Below are 16,269 nucleotides of genomic sequence, written 5' to 3'. Positions count from 1 at the left end.
TCACGCGCCTGCGTTACATCCACCAATGAGAAATAAACTATCATTCATTCATACAATTATTTTAGAATCGCACATAGGCTGAGATGTATTCTCATTTATCGATCATGTATTAAACATTAGAAATTGTATTTACAACATGAATCGCGTACCATCGGGGTCTCTTCACGTACCATCGGGGTCTCTTCTTATATTTTATCCTATAAAATAAACACACGGTCCAGATCTCTGATGTCATGTTTTCTGTTTGTAGATGTTGAATTATCAAGAAGAAAAACTTACACCTTGATCATTTTAGTTTTTGGAGGTGGACTTCTATCTAGTGAAAACCTCGTGTTAGTGCCTTTCCTTTTTCAGAACATTGTTTTGAGCTGTCGTTGAAGACAGAAGCAAACACACAGATTGTAGGAATCACTGCTATTTCATATTTGTGTTATTGCAATATTTTCAATAAGTCTTTCCCTAAATAAATATGCTGCTTCATGTTTTAAAAAAAAATCATTTTAAAATACACCTGAAAATCTGGGATCACAAGGGTTTCAGCGAGCTTGAGGTGTCACACACCATCAGAACCTCACACCAGCTGTGTGCAATATTAACAGAAGGAAATGCAGTCTGAGGCGACGCTGAAAAGCCGGACCTTTGTCCTGAACCAAAACAATGAACAAACAAAACACAATCTAGTGGGGATTGAAGAAAATGAGTGGAAATAGAGGACATGTTTGGAAAAATAGCTCTACCAGTTTCTATCCACTGGATAAATCCAGCTGTGACCGCACACCTGTGACCGCACATCACTTCTATACACACACACACAAAATAATGCCATGATTTATAATTTACATTTAAACACATTCAGATGTTCTTAAGATCTTAAGGTTTGTAAGATCAAAAGAAACACTTCACTAAACTTTTCAACCACTGTGTGCATATAGAATTCAGCTCATGAGTCAACACATTAATAAACTCGAAAACAAATGATCTGCACAAACTCAAACACATTGAACACAACTTCTCAAATACATTATACAACAGAATTTAACCATTTTGTTCCTCTATAGACCCCTTTGCAAGATGTTAACACTGGTGTGGAAGCATTTCCGGTTTCAGATTGATTTACTTTTACACCTTTTTTTTAATCTTACATATAAAATGAAATATGTGTTTAACATTTTAAATTGGTTATAAATATTCTGTTGGTTGTATTTTCCTCAAACGTATGTGTAACTGAAACTGGAAGTTCTTCTTCCTACTTTAAAGAGGTCTATAGCATTACTGTTATAATGTGATATGGACCGATTTATAAAGGTTTATGGTCATTTCTTGGTGACTGTGATGAAGCGGTTCACAGTCTAAAATAAGAGGGAAGGAAGATTTTAACACAGACTGTATATGTTTTGCCGTGTTTGTGAGGATGTGCCATAGACGTGCCATGTTGTTTTTAATACTGACCTGATGATATTTTCCATCCCCTATCCAAAACCTTAAACCATGACCCTCACACAACTCATTTTGTTTTCCACTACAACTGCATTCTGGGATTGCTTTCACTACAAAAGACACATGGCGTGTTTAAGGCAGTCTCTAAAACGGTAGACAGAACACAAGAGAGTTTAAAAGGTACCGGTTCACTGCCGTCAATCAACCATCTTCAGTCTCTCTGAGGTTCAACTTTACCTCGTTTAGAAATCTGACAAAATGATTGAAATACTTGATTCAACCTCACACCCTTATGCTTTATCATGCCAATGAACAGTGGCTCTCAAACTGGGGGGCGCAGCCCCTGGGGGGCCCAAGATGGATCCAGGGGGAGGACAGATTTTTTATGAAATTTTAAAGACATTTATTATAGATTTTATGAAATCAAACATCAGAACAATAAGACCCTAAACCAACAGTATTGATGTTCCAACACTGTACACTCTGCTGCTTAAAAGGCGATGCCATAGAAGAACCATTTTGGTTCCACAAAGAACCATTCAGTCAAAGTTGTTTACTTCTTTATATTCTGAAGAAACGTCTTTTGCCACAAAGAACCATTTTTGGTTAAACAGAAAGGTTCTTCAGATGTTAAAGGTTCTTTATGAAACTCATCTTCGAAGAACCTTTTGAAGCACCTTTTATTTGAAAGTGTATAACTGTTTTTGGTTTAATTCAAAGAAATTAAGTTTTTATTTGGGGGCCGGATCCACAAAAGGTTCTTTGTGGTGAATTAAGGTTCTTCGGATTATGAAAAGCTAAGAAAGAGATGGTTCTTTAAAGAACCTCTGACTGCAAGGTTCTCTGTGGAACCAAAAATGGTCCTTATGTCATGGCTGTGAGGAACCTTTAAAGAGTGCACACGTCTCTCAGATGAAACAAACATATGAGGTTAGGATCGTTCTTTAATGACATCATTTGTGACCGTTTTCCAATAAATATGTTTAACTAAAATAATGTATATTTTATGAAGATTGCAGAATAAGTAGATAGCGATACTTTCGATTTCTGTGAAAACAATAACAAGTCAAAATACTTGCTAAGGAAAATGTTTAACTTTTGCAGATGAATAGACGAAACCGTCATCAATGGGAAAAAGCAAAAACAGCCAGAAGGGACTCACAGGTTTTTGGATTTCTTCTTCTTGGTGCCGTCAGGATCGACAGTACAGCTGCACTCGGAGGCGCCGCTCAGCTGAGGAGAGAAAGACACGGAGACGGTCAGCATCATCCACGGAGACATACCAACGGCATCAAGAAATGAAGAATTTGAGTTTCCAAATGCAGCTAAAGCAAGAAAAGTTAATCCTCACCGCCCTGTACGAGCCATGGACCTTCACAGAGACTGTGTGTGTGTGACCCCGGTGACTGTAATCCAGCGAGTGTGTGTGTGTGTGATTGGCCTCCAGCTATGCAGAGGATTAAAACACGGGTCTCAGACCGTGGAGTCACATTACACTTCCTGCCCTCACAGGGGTATAATGTGGGTGGATGGGGGGGTTTTGTGTATGTGTGTGTGTTAGACTGCAGAAGAATGACCCATTGTGTTGTAAGTGTGTACGCCCCGTCTTGACCTGTTGTGCCGCCGTGGCCATACATGGTGTAGACCTCTCATGTTGAGACTGGACAATAAACAGCTTTTCTTGGCCGTCTCGGTTATGAAAATATTTCCTCATACTGTATTTCACGTTTCGTATTTCAAGTCCGAGATCCCTTGGGATTCCTCGCACTGCAGAAATTCAGGCCGTATGGCGTAAACATTATTCTGACAGCAGTGTAGAAAACTAGAAGAGCCGTGAGGGTCATTGGCGGACGGGACGGTGGTCAGTTTCATCCCATTACTTGAAATATTCAAAGCATTCAGGAAAAACACGAAGACTTTTGGGAGAAGCCTGATCATTCGGTCCTGTCAATCACACCGCGTATGGGTAATTCAGGCATGGATGTGACATTTGTTGTCAAAACTTGAAATATAAAATATGGAGTATTTTCCAGTATAAAGCCCTGTTGATAGAGTCTAGATATCAGTCTAGTCACATTCTCAGGTACGGATGTGCAGGATTTCTGTGAATTGAAATGCACAAACCAGAAGCAACAAATGGATGTTAACAGCCCGACCTACCAGCACAATTATTTCACATTGAAATCGTCCGTCATCGATGTTTAACAAAGACAACAAGCAGTTTCTGTTTGTTAGCTTATAGTGGAGTTTTTCCTGAACACAGGTGGTGTGGAAAGGAAAGATTTGTGTGGCCTTTGAGTTGAGTTTGTACGAGACTGTAAATATTTCCTCTTACTCTCCTGCTCATGCACTCGTGGTCATCGGAATATAAACCACTCCAAAACACAAATCAGTAAGTAAACAGTACAGGGCTCAACATCCACAAACACACAAGAGCACACAACACACGTACTGTGGGTTACTGTGATACAAATGAACATACACATTGAATTTGAAACACTTTTTAATAAATTCATACATTTAAAACAATATAACATATACACATTTTTAACTAATTTAACATAAAAATGTTACATTTAACAAATGTTTAGAGAGTAAACGTTTAACTTATCTTTAACATACACAACCCAACACAACACAACACTATTATATTATATTGTATTGTATTGTATTGTATTGTATTGTTTTTATATTTATATTTATATTATTTATCTTTATATTTATATTTATATTTATATTTATATTTATATTTATATTTATATTTATATTTATATTTATATTTATATTTATATCTATATCTATATTTATATTTATATTTATATTTATATTTATATTTATTATCGTTTCATTCATTCATTCATTCATTTGATTTTTTTTTTCTTTCTAAGATTTGTTAAATGTTGCATTTAATAAATATAATATTTTTTAACATTTCATTTCTTTATTTTATTATGATTCATTTAAATATCATTTTATTGTTATATTTGTAAATACATTTTGTGTGATTTCTGTTAAAGCGTCCGGTCTGTGTAAAGTCATCCGGTGATGAAGGATGTTTGTGAACACCGCTGTGTATGGCTCACCATCCTGTAGACTTCCTCTCTCGACCATATGGGTGAAATTCCCACGAGCTCCCATTTTAAAGACTCATTCATACATTCCTGTAAGAGCCATCAGCAATATCAATGCAGTTTGTCTCAAAGACGTTTGCCTTGTTGTCCGGTTTCCCTCGGGTAGGGATTCTTCACTGGCCTGCCAAGATTACTTAAAAAACATTTCCTTTTAACTGTGATATTGAAATGTGATAACATTACAGTTGAATTATTATAAAAGAACAAGTTTGGTCAAATCAAATCAAAGGCCATTGCTCCACACTACTTGGATTTCCATCATCGCAATGCCAAGCAGACCTTAGGTGGATGAACGTTTTGAAACTATGAAAGCAGATACGTGTAACTTACGGTAACTGGGGGTTTAACTGATTTACTAACATCATCACTGCATCGCTGTACATTACACAGTGACCTAAAGCATATGCTCTTGCGTCTGTCAAAACAACCATACTGGCACCGGCTTTGCTATAGCTACCGCAGCAGCTGCACAACACACCGCAACAAACCCTGCGACCAGACATTTAACATCACACACATGCGCCCAGACTCCTTAAAGGAACAGAGAAAAGTCTTAATCTAAAGTGATTTACAGTGCATTCATTCTACACTTGTGTGTTCGCCGGGATCCGAACCCACGACCTCTGCGCTGCTTGCACAAGAGATTTGATGGAGTTCACTGTTGGGCCTCATTTATGTTTCAATTTATGCTCAGATGTTTCTCCTAAAGAAAAACGAAAACGGAAACAAACGAGAGCTCTCATTTAAACATGTGAAATTCATGCGTCTTTTCTGTAAGGGCAGACACATGTTTTTCGCATGTGATCACATGTGTACAACATGTGCAAAAAACACAAGTGAAATGTGTGTTTTTGGAACATTTTTGTGTGAATTCCCATGTGAAACACATAGGATAACATGTAAACACCCATGGGATGACATGCGCAATGTGTGGCGACATGTGAAGAACTGCATCGCGCACATCATCCCATGGGAATCGCACCAAAAACACAGATTTCACATGGGATCACATCTTTTCTGTAAGGGAGTGAAAAACGCATGTAGATTGTAGTGATGAAACCATCTGGATTTGAGCAAATGTGATGAGACATGTTTGAGTTCATATCTAGATCTACAATAATATTGACTTTGGATTGCAGACTTGACAAATCTGAGCTCAGCTTGACACATCGCTGACGTCTCTTCTCAAACTCAGATTTCTGACTCTCTGGAGATGAGACTTAAGCAAAGGTTTCAATTTGCTCTTCATTTAATCTCACTGACCGATCTAGGAGAAAGAACTGAGACATTAAAGAGATCTCATCTGTGATATTTCTTTCTTATGGGTATTTTCAATCCCAAACCATAACAATATGCCTGCTGATAAAAACACGCCGGTCACAGATTACTGGTACGATGGAATTAAGTGCTTTTACTGGCAAACTGCAAAGAGCCACAAATCTCCAAATCATGTGACGATCTTCCTGCATCATTCAACCACATTACACAACACCACTTCTTCAACACACACATTTCCAGTAACCTCTGAAGCTTTACTGGTGGTAAATGTTGGTCAAATTCACTGTAGCACTCTGAGAGACAAACATTAGCAATGTGAAAGCTTATAGTGACATAAATAAGACGCATCCGACATCATCCTCTCGCATCAGCGCACAGCGGGCTGTAAACAACCACATGCTTGACTCATGCAGGACCTTTGCTGCTCTTCAGTTTCACTGTGCGGTTTGGAGGTACATCACAACACTCTCCGTGTTTGCACATTAAAGTCAATATTTATTCACTACACATTCAGGCAGTATGATCTGGACGGTACGGTGACCCGCAGCCGAGTGACCCCGTGACCTTTCTGACGTTCTGAAAGGTTATGAGATGAGTTGCGTGCTGAAACCTTCGAGTCAGAAGTTCGCAAACTTTGAATGTTGATGTGTTTATGTTCAGTACAGCCGGACTTCGACCTCTAGAGTGTTATTGACATATCTAAGACTCTCTGGACCCGTGTTTACGGGTAAATTATATTTTTAGAAGCCACATTATGACCAATGAGTTGGGAGAGATGCTGTCTGTAAACAGATGTGAGGGGCGCATTCACACTATCAATCACTTAATGAGAGATGACGTCGTCTAATGACAGACGACCCGACATCAGATGACACCAAACCCCTGCGAGAACTTCAGATGATGATAAAACTGACTCATTTTTCATTTTTGCATTACGCAACTGCTTTCAAGGCCAAGAGTATGAAGACTGTTCTGGTCCTATATGCTCTTTCCGTAAACTGCTTTGAAAAGGTATGCATTGTGAAACGCACTTTATAAATAAACGTGAACTGACATGATCTGTGCACAAACGCTGCCTGAATATTTTGGCTGTTTTCTGTGCGCCTGCGGGTGTGAGGCTGTTTACTGAGCACACTTGATATGTCTTTGACGAAGATGGATGTGAACTATGCTGAACAGGTGCTGGCAGCGATGTGTGATACATCTACATTTTTATCTCTATATATCTATATAAATCGTTCCGACGGACAACCCCGTCTTTAAATTCTGAACCTGGTTGACAGGGTTTCTGTTCATTTTGGACGATGAATTAAACTTTCTCGTTCATAAAATAGATTGAAGATCTTGTTTGGCTTTTACACTTCATAACAACTTAAAAAAAGAATCACAATAGTCCAAACTAACAATAAATGACATCGCATGAGTCATCTTGTTTCTCACACAGAGCATCATATCTTTTAAAACCTTTGGCATGAAAAAGATACTATGATATTTACTATAGTTACACTTTGGAATTTGGAATTCGACTACAGTTTACTACAGAGCAGTATTTTTTCATTCAAGTCAAGATATGGGCTGTTTGTGAACCTTAATTTCTCTTTGATAATATGGAATGAATCAGTCAGGAAAGCCAGCGGTACGGATTTGAAGGACATCCAGCGGTTGTTTTATGTGGTGTACGGTGCACACAGACGTCACTACAGAGCTATGAGGTCACCACACACGCCAGAGCAACACGATGTAAGAACGCAACTTCATCTCTATTCCACTTGACTTTAAAATCACATCAAACTGACAAATGCAAAGAGACGTAATGCATGCATTAAAAGTTGAAAGAGCTCACATTAAAAATACTACAGTGTAGTATTTACTCTAGTAAACAGAAGTTTCAGAACTTCACTATTGTAAACAACATTTTTTAAGTTTCTGTTCCTTGAAATCAAGTCAAATATCGACCTAAAATGTATTGCAAAACTTAAACTACACATTTTTGGCTAAAAATGACTGAAATAAGTTTAAGCACTAAAATTATTTTACTAAACTAAATGTTTTATTAAAATGAATGAATCTTATACAGAAACATACAAATAAACAAAGAAATAACTAATCAAATAAACTAAAATTTACATAGAAAATGAAAAAACTTAACACTACAATCAGATGTACTCTGACACTTATACAATAGTAGTTTTAATGTGGGTTGAATGAAACTAATAACCGCGTGCAGAGTGCATTGAAGGATTATTACGGTATTTCTATATTTCTGGATTATGTTCATTATTTTCTGATGATTTTTGCGTTGAGAGATGTTTTTAACACATGACAGGCCTAAAGAAGTGACGGAAATGAATAATACAAACAGAACGAGCCTGAAGATAGAATACAGTCATTATAAGCAGCGATCTGTTCTCTAAAGGATTTATTGGCCCGAGTGCTCTTCACTTCAGTCATGACGCTTTATACATCAATCCAGCTCGACTGTTTAGTAACCCACGGCAACAATCATCCGGCAACAATGTGTGTCCGACTGTCCTGCATCAGATCAGAGGAGTTAATGGAGCACAGACACGGATGATTCGACAGAACTCACAGCAGGAGTGTTGCTGCAAAAAAGCTATAAGATATATTTACTGTACTGTTGTTTTGTGTCCAAGATTTTTCCATAAATATTGTTTGTCTAACAGAAATTTGTCATTCTGAGGATTTGGAAGATCTATTGACAGATGGGCAATATAAGATTCATAACTGTGTTCAGAGGTGTTTAAAGACCTCACATAATGAAGCGTTATGATTTTATTTGATTTCTTTCTATCTACATACACCGCGGGTCCCCTTACATAGAATTCATCATGTTGTTTCTACAGTATCTCTAAACGGACAAACCGCTCTACAGAACGCGTTTCACGAATCCGTTATCTCCTTCAGCAAAGAAGCGAAAGCGTGATGACATCTTAGGCCCGATTCACATTTCGCATCTTTTCTGTGTGCATAATAGTTATTTTAAATGCAGACGCACGCGCAAATAGGGGTTTAAGTAAGGTTTTGCTACTCTTGCATATAAAAGCGCAGACTGCAAAAACCAAAGCAAAGGATGAAAAGAATATAGTGGGGCTTTCAAGAGGAATGTGCTGTGATTTACAGTCGGGTGAAATATCAGAGGCCTCCAGATGTAGAAAAGTAGAACCCATGACGTAAAATCTGCCCGAGAATCTGCCAAGACCAACACACACACACACACACACACACACGGGTCCTGCACATTCCTTCCACCATGAGCACGCTGCCATTTAAGGCTCCAAATCACCCCGAACACACACACAGGCTGAAAATCAACATTTTCACAAGAAAAAAACAACAAATCAATTCCTCACCGAACATGTGTTTGTACAGTATATAAACTTTACGTTTGTTAAACTCAGATATTCAACACACGTTCGTTTGTGTTCTCATGCGCGGAGTTCAGTCCACGGACTCCACACACACAGCAGTGATCCAAAAATAGCTTGTGTAGATGTTGGTTTGAGTTCAAGAGCTCTCGGGTAAATGCTTTAGATATTGAGTGAATCTGGCTGGAGAGGGAAATGAACACACACACAGTGCCACCTAGTCGACAACTACTGGAGAGCACAGCCTTACAGACAACTACAAGATATTATACACACAAACAAACTACTAATGACATGATGAACGTTTAAATACTTAAAACATTACATTACATTACATTGAGTCATTTAGCAGACGCTTTTATCCAAAGCGACTTACAGAGAGTTCGGGGAGCAATAAGTGATATGTCATAAACATAGATGTTATTATCACAATATAATGACTTTAATGTAATGTGTGTAACATGGACGTCTGTTATATGGAAACAGAAACCATTTAGCTGTGCGTTTGTTTGTTTTTAGCTTCATCAGCCTTTTTTCAAACAATTACAGCCAAAATCACGGCTGTATTTCATTTCATTGTAAATAAATATATTTCTTACTTAAGCATTTTTGTCTTGTTTCTCAATACAGCATAAACTCACTAAATTCTCTTCTACCTACATTTTATCTGAATACAAGCCGATTTGCCTCTCAATTAAATGCATCTTGGATTAAGAATCAGATCCGATGTGCACTCATTATTTCCTATAATTATGTCAATAATTTATGCACACCTAAGTCACTATTTTTGTCTAAATTATTATCTGTTCATAGCCACCTGTACATTAATGTTCATAGTAAATAGCCATCTGTATATATTGTTCATAGTATATACCTACTTGTCGTGAATCACAAAGATGGAGAACCCAAATGCAGGCAGCCAAAACAGGGATGACGGGGTTAACAAAGATTTTAATATTTAAATAAACACAAAACAAAAACCCACGAGGGGGTAAAACAAGACTAGATAAATAATAACAACTACAGGACACGGACTAACTAGACTGAACAAAATAAAATACTAAGACAAGACTAGACTAGACTAACTTACAAGGTAACAATAATTCAAGATACAAATAATCCAACAAACAGGTAGCGCATGGGAAAGGCAAACAACTTACAGAATACAATGAACGAGCACAGGACTATAGACAAGAGGAGGCTTTAAAGGGAAACAAACACAGGATAATTGAACAAGGGGCAGGTGTAGGTAATGAGACACTAATGGGAAGGCTAACGAGACAAAAGGGCGGGAAACACTGACGAGACACGAGAAAGCACATGGCATGTCAGAATCAAAACAAAGCCATGTCTTTCTCACACAAAACCTAAGGCTATGCCATGACTCCGCTGCAAGACCAAAAATAAACATGACATGATAGCGGAATCATGACATAAGCCCCCCCTTAAATGAACACCTCCAGGTGTTCATCAAGGGGTAGACTAACAAGACAAGACAGACTGGGAACACGACAATACAAGGCAAAACAAAGAAAACAATATCAGGGGCAAACAAGCAAGCAAAATCACAGGGTTGGGGTGAGACAATAAAAATAATAAACATGGGAGGGGGGGTGGGGGAACAACAAAGTTCACGGGAGGGTGTCCAAGAGGGTAGGGATAGGGTGGGACAGTCCTAGTTCCCGGGGGCGCTCGCGAGCGTGGAATCCCAGGGGACTTGATGGGAGAAGTCCTCGGGGGAACTGTTCTTGTTCCCGGCTTGAAGGCCGGCTGAGCCACAGGCTTGAAGACCGGCTGAGCCACCGGCTGGAAGGCCGGCTGAGCCACCGGCTGGAAGGCCGGCTGAGCCACCGGCTGGAAGGCCGTCTGGAAGGCCGGCTGAGCCACCGGCTGGAAGGCCGTCTGGAAGGCCGGCTGAGCCACCGGCTGGAAGGCCGTCTGGAAGGCCGGCTGAGCCACCGGCTGGAAGGCCGTCTGAGCCACCGGCTGGAAGGCCGGCAGGGCAGGACTGGGTGCAGGACTTGACGCCGGCTGGAAGGCCGGCAGGGCAGGACTGGGTGCAGGACTTGACGCCGGCTGGAAGGCCGGCAGGGCAGGACTGGGTGCAGGACTTGACGCCGGCTGGAAGGCCGGCAGGGCAGGACTGGGTGCAGGACTTGACGCCGGCTGGAAGGCCGGCAGGGCAGGACTGGGTGCAGGACTTGACGCCGGCTGGAAGGCCGGCAGGGCAGGACTGGGTGCAGGACTTGACGCCGGCTGGAAGGCCGGCAGGGCAGGACTGGGTGCAGGACTTGACACTTGCGTGGACGCCTGGGCAGGACTTGGCACTTGACTGAGTGCAGGTGGGACCACCGGACTTGGGACCACCGGACTTGGGACCACCGGACTTGGGACCACCGGACTTGGGACCACCGGACTTGACGGGACCACCGGACTTGACGGGACCACCGGACTTGACGGGACCACCGGACTTGACGGGACCACCGGACTTGACGGGACCACCGGACTTGGGACCTCAGGAGGCCCGCTAGACGATCGGGCCCTCCTGCTCGTACGGCGCCCCCCCAAAAAATATTTGGGCTGAGTCCCGGTGTTATTCTCCGGCTGGAGCTTCGGGCTGGACTCGAAGGGTGCAGAGGGTGAGGAGAGGCGCACAACCCCGACCCGAACACAACCCCCTGCACAGGGGGACGTATTCCCCAGCGCAGCAGAACAAGGGGTAAGATCGGCGTCGGAGGGGCTTGCAGACGCCGTCCCTGAATCTCTCCTCCCCCACCCGCCGCGGATGCCTCCAGGAAAAGCAGGAACCCCGGAGCTCGAGCAGGAAGGCGCCGAGCCCCCCAGGGCGGACTCAGTCAGAATGCAATCCTCCGGGACGCTAGCCAACGGAACAGATGCCACGACCGGAACTCTGACATCGTCCCGGTTGATCACATACCTGACCATGTCCTCAAACCCCAGGGGCTCAAGCAACCTCCTCTCCGATGGCCGGAGGCGGTTGGTGAGGCAGCCATCAAAGATGACCTTTAATTCTGCGTCACCAAACTCTGTCTCCCGCGCCACCGAAGAGAATGCCTTGGCGAACTCCTGGGTCCCATGCCCTCCCTGACGGAACCCAAACAGCAGGTGAGCTTGGAGAGACCGTCGGGACACTGCATTGTTCATCATGCTGCCTACTGGGTTCAGTTCTGGCTCGTTCATTCTGTCGTGAATCACAAAGATGGAGAACCCAAATGCAGGCAGCCAAAACAGGGATGACGGGGTTAACAAAGATTTTAATATTTAAATAAACACAAAACAAAAACCCACGAGGGGGTAAAACAAGACTAGATAAATAATAACAACTACAGGACACGGACTAACTAGACTGAACAAAATAAAATACTAAGACAAGACTAGACTAGACTAACTTACAAGGTAACAATAATTCAAGATACAAATAATCCAACAAACAGGTAGCGCATGGGAAAGGCAAACAACTTACAGAATACAATGAACGAGCACAGGACTATAGACAAGAGGAGGCTTTAAAGGGAAACAAACACAGGATAATTGAACAAGGGGCAGGTGTAGGTAATGAGACACTAATGGGAAGGCTAACGAGACAAAAGGGCGGGAAACACTGACGAGACACGAGAAAGCACATGGCATGTCAGAATCAAAACAAAGCCATGTCTTTCTCACACAAAACCTAAGGCTATGCCATGACTCCGCTGCAAGACCAAAAATAAACATGACATGATAGCGGAATCATGACACCTACTGTCATATTTTCATAGAACTGCAAAATATTTTTATAGTCCATGCCCACTGTATTATATTCTCAATATTGTATTCTGTATTTATTGTAACTGTATATCCTGCACTTGCTAACTGCACTTCTGGTTAGACCTAAACTACATTTCGTTACACTGTACTTGTATATGTGCAATGACAATAAAGTTGAATCTAATCATCTAATCTAAAAATACACTGCAAATCAACAGTCTGATTAGAATCAGCTGGAGGAGACTGACTTTTAATGCCATGGATGCACGTTTATACTTTATAATTTGTTTATACATTTATACTCAGGACTGTCAGACGCAGGATATACACTCACCTAAAGGATTATTAGGAGCACCTGTTCAATTTCTCATTAATGTAATTATCTAATCAACCAATCACATGGCAGTTGCTTCAATGTCTCATTAATGCAATTATCTAATCAACCAATCACATGGCAGTTGCTTCAATGCATTTGGGGTGTGGTCCTGGTCAAGACAATCTCCTGAACTCCAAACTGAATGTCAGAATGGGAAAGAAAGGTGATTTAAGTGATTTTGAGCGTGGCATGGTTGTTGGTTTACAAATACTGGTGTGAAAAGGGAAAAACATACAGTATGCGGCAGTCCTGTGGGCGAAAATGCCTTGTTGATGCTGGAGGTCAGAGGAGAATGGGCCGACTGATTCAAGCTGATAGAAGAGCAACTTTGACTGAAATATCCACACGTTACAGCCGAGGTATGCAGCAAAGCATTTGTGATCCACCTTGAGGCGGATGGGCTACAACAGCAGAAGACCCCACCGGGTACCACTCATCTCCACTACAAATAGGAAAAAGAGGCTACAATTTGCACAAGCTCACCAAAATTGGACAGTTGAAGACTAGAAAAATGTTGCCTGGTCTGATGAGTCTCGATTTCTGCTGAGACATTCAGATAGTAGAGTCAGAATTTGGCGTAAACAGAATGAGAACATGGATCCATCATGCCTTGTTACCACTGTGCAGGCTGGTGGTGGTGGTGTAATGGTGTGGGGGATGTTTTCTTGGCACACTTTAGGCCCCTTAGTGCCAATTGGGCATCGTTTAAATGCCACGGCCTACCTGAGCATTGTTTCTGACCATGTCCATCCCTTTATGACCACCATGTACCCATCCTCTGACGGCTACTTCCATCAGGATAAAGCACCGATGTCACAAACCTCGAATCATTTCAAATTGGTTTCTTGAACATGATAATGAGTTCACTGTACTAAAATGGCCCCCACAGTCACCAGATCTCAACCCAATAGAGCATCTTTGGGATGTGGTGGAACGGGAGCTTTGTGCCCTGGATGTGCATCCCACAAATCTCCATCAACTGCAAGATGCTATCCTATCAATATGGGCCAACATTTCTAAAGAATGCTTTCAGCATCTTGTTGAATCAATGCCACGTAGAAATAAGGCAGTTCTGAAGGCGAAAGGGAGTCAAACACAGTATTAGTATGGTGTTCCTAATAATCCTTTAGGTGAGGGTATGATGTCAGTGTCGGAAATCGTGTCTGAACTCACTCCTTTCTTCCCCATATAGTGGACTATTTGGCATGATTCGGTACATAGGGAATAGTGAATGAGTGAACGAGTGAGCGAATTAAGGCGCAGCTACACATATGTATACATATTGAGGAAATATACGTCTTTTGGACATTTAGGAAATGTATGTGTGTTTATAAATATTTATCAATCGTTTAAAATATAAATAAATGTTTATCAATTTGATTAGTGTTTTTATTATTATTATAAAATTAATATGCACAGCACACAGAAAATGATAATGTAAATACAAACTTTACGCGATTAATAGTTTGACAGCTCTAGTTTTTGTTTTTTCTCGAGATCTTTCTCTTAGCCCCCCGTGATCGCGAAAGACACAAAAACTTTGTGAAAAGTGGGCGTGTTTTAAAAAAGCATTTCAGTTGGAAGTATTTATTTTTACATTAAAGAATGATATTGTTATATATTGTGTTTTATACTGTTGATGAAATGATTATTTCTGCAGCTGTCACGGTAAGATAAAGAGAGACTTACTTTCCGACCGGAGAACAGCATGTACAGCTGGTGCATGGATCCTCCGTTCTTTGTCAGCTCTTTCTTCAGGGTCTTGGGCGAGAGAAGCGTACCTGCCGCCTCCCTACAGTTGATGGCGTTGTCAGAGGTGAAGCAGGTGGTGCGGGGGTCCTGCAGCAGACTGCCCTCGCTGTGCGTACGTCTGCGCAGTGAATTCTGCACGCTGAGACCGCCCGGGTGTTTCTCACAGGACGTGGCCTCCACCATGCTCCTCCGCTTCCCGCTGTCACGCCGGTCCAGAAAGTTATCGTCGCTGTCTTCCTCCTCCTCCTCGTCCTCCTCATCTTCGTCATCCTCATCGTACTCTTCGTCGGTGCCGGGGGTGGAGAGGCCGTCAGCGCTGAAGGAGCGATCCAAGCGTAACTCTGGGATGACGAAGGACGAGGAGGACGATGAAGGAGGGGCGTTTGCATCGGCTGCCTCCGAGGCGTTCTCCTCATCGACGGTGGCTTCTTCATGAACTACAGCGTGCACCTGCAGAAACTCTCGTTGTTCTTCAGCGGCCTTCTTGTCCTTGTCTTCCTCAAGTTCTTTGTTTCGTGTATCGCTCGTGTCGACCTCTGTATCTCCATCTTTGGAGGACGGAGGTGGAATCTCCTCCGTCGGGTTGAAGTCGCTGGGCTGTAGGCCGCAGGGGGCCGGGGAGTCTAATGGGTCATCCTCAGGGGTCAATCGCTGGCCCTCGAGGTCACGTGGCTCATCCTGTTTGGGTTCAGACATCTGAGGAATGCAGAAGACGGCACATTACCAAAGACTGAAATATTACATACAAACGACAGAGAATTTCAGTAAACATGTTATAAATGATTTGCAAGCGTATGTAATTCAATAAAAGTTGCGATTTGCATTTGAGTCACTTTCTGATTCTTCATCTTTGATATTTTGAATCTTGAAACCCTCTGAGCTTTAATTTCTTCTGTGCCTCTCTGTTCTGTATCAACCTCTCGCTCATCCTAAAAATACCACAGGCCAGATAAGAGCTTCATTCTTACAGTGCCGCTCTATTTATTCATGACAGAGAACTAAAATATTATTTATCATGTGAGCAGGGCTTCCATGAATCCGATCTTGTGACTTCTTGGTGATCCAATAACCTTTAAAAAGCAAACCACATGGGCCGAAAGAAACTCATCTGCTCACAGTAATCTCACATCAACAGTTTGGA

At 41.7% G+C, this 16,269-nt stretch overlaps 1 protein-coding gene across 2 annotated transcripts in view; it reads right to left on the bottom strand.

The window, feature by feature from the left end:
* The window catches only part of rgs3a (regulator of G protein signaling 3a), a 43,370-nt gene that overhangs the window by 16,129 nt on the left and 10,972 nt on the right, over positions 1-16,269 (bottom strand). The window contains exons 2-3 of one of the 2 annotated variants that reach the window (XM_079483563.1): positions 15,066-15,824; positions 2,600-2,670 (exon numbers count right to left, since the gene is read on the bottom strand). In XM_079483563.1, the coding sequence (XP_079339689.1) occupies positions 2,600-2,670; positions 15,066-15,824 (830 nt within the window). Of the gene's footprint in view, positions 1-2,599; positions 2,671-2,788; positions 2,867-15,065; positions 15,825-16,269 lie in introns of those variants that run through there. The other variant, XM_079483565.1, reaches the window with a different exon arrangement.

This window comes from Barbatula barbatula, assembly GCF_947034865.1.
Source record: "Barbatula barbatula genome assembly, chromosome: 2".
Classification (NCBI taxonomy): Eukaryota; Metazoa; Chordata; class Actinopteri; order Cypriniformes; family Nemacheilidae; genus Barbatula; species Barbatula barbatula.
This window is presented reverse-complemented; position numbering and strand designations above follow the sequence as displayed.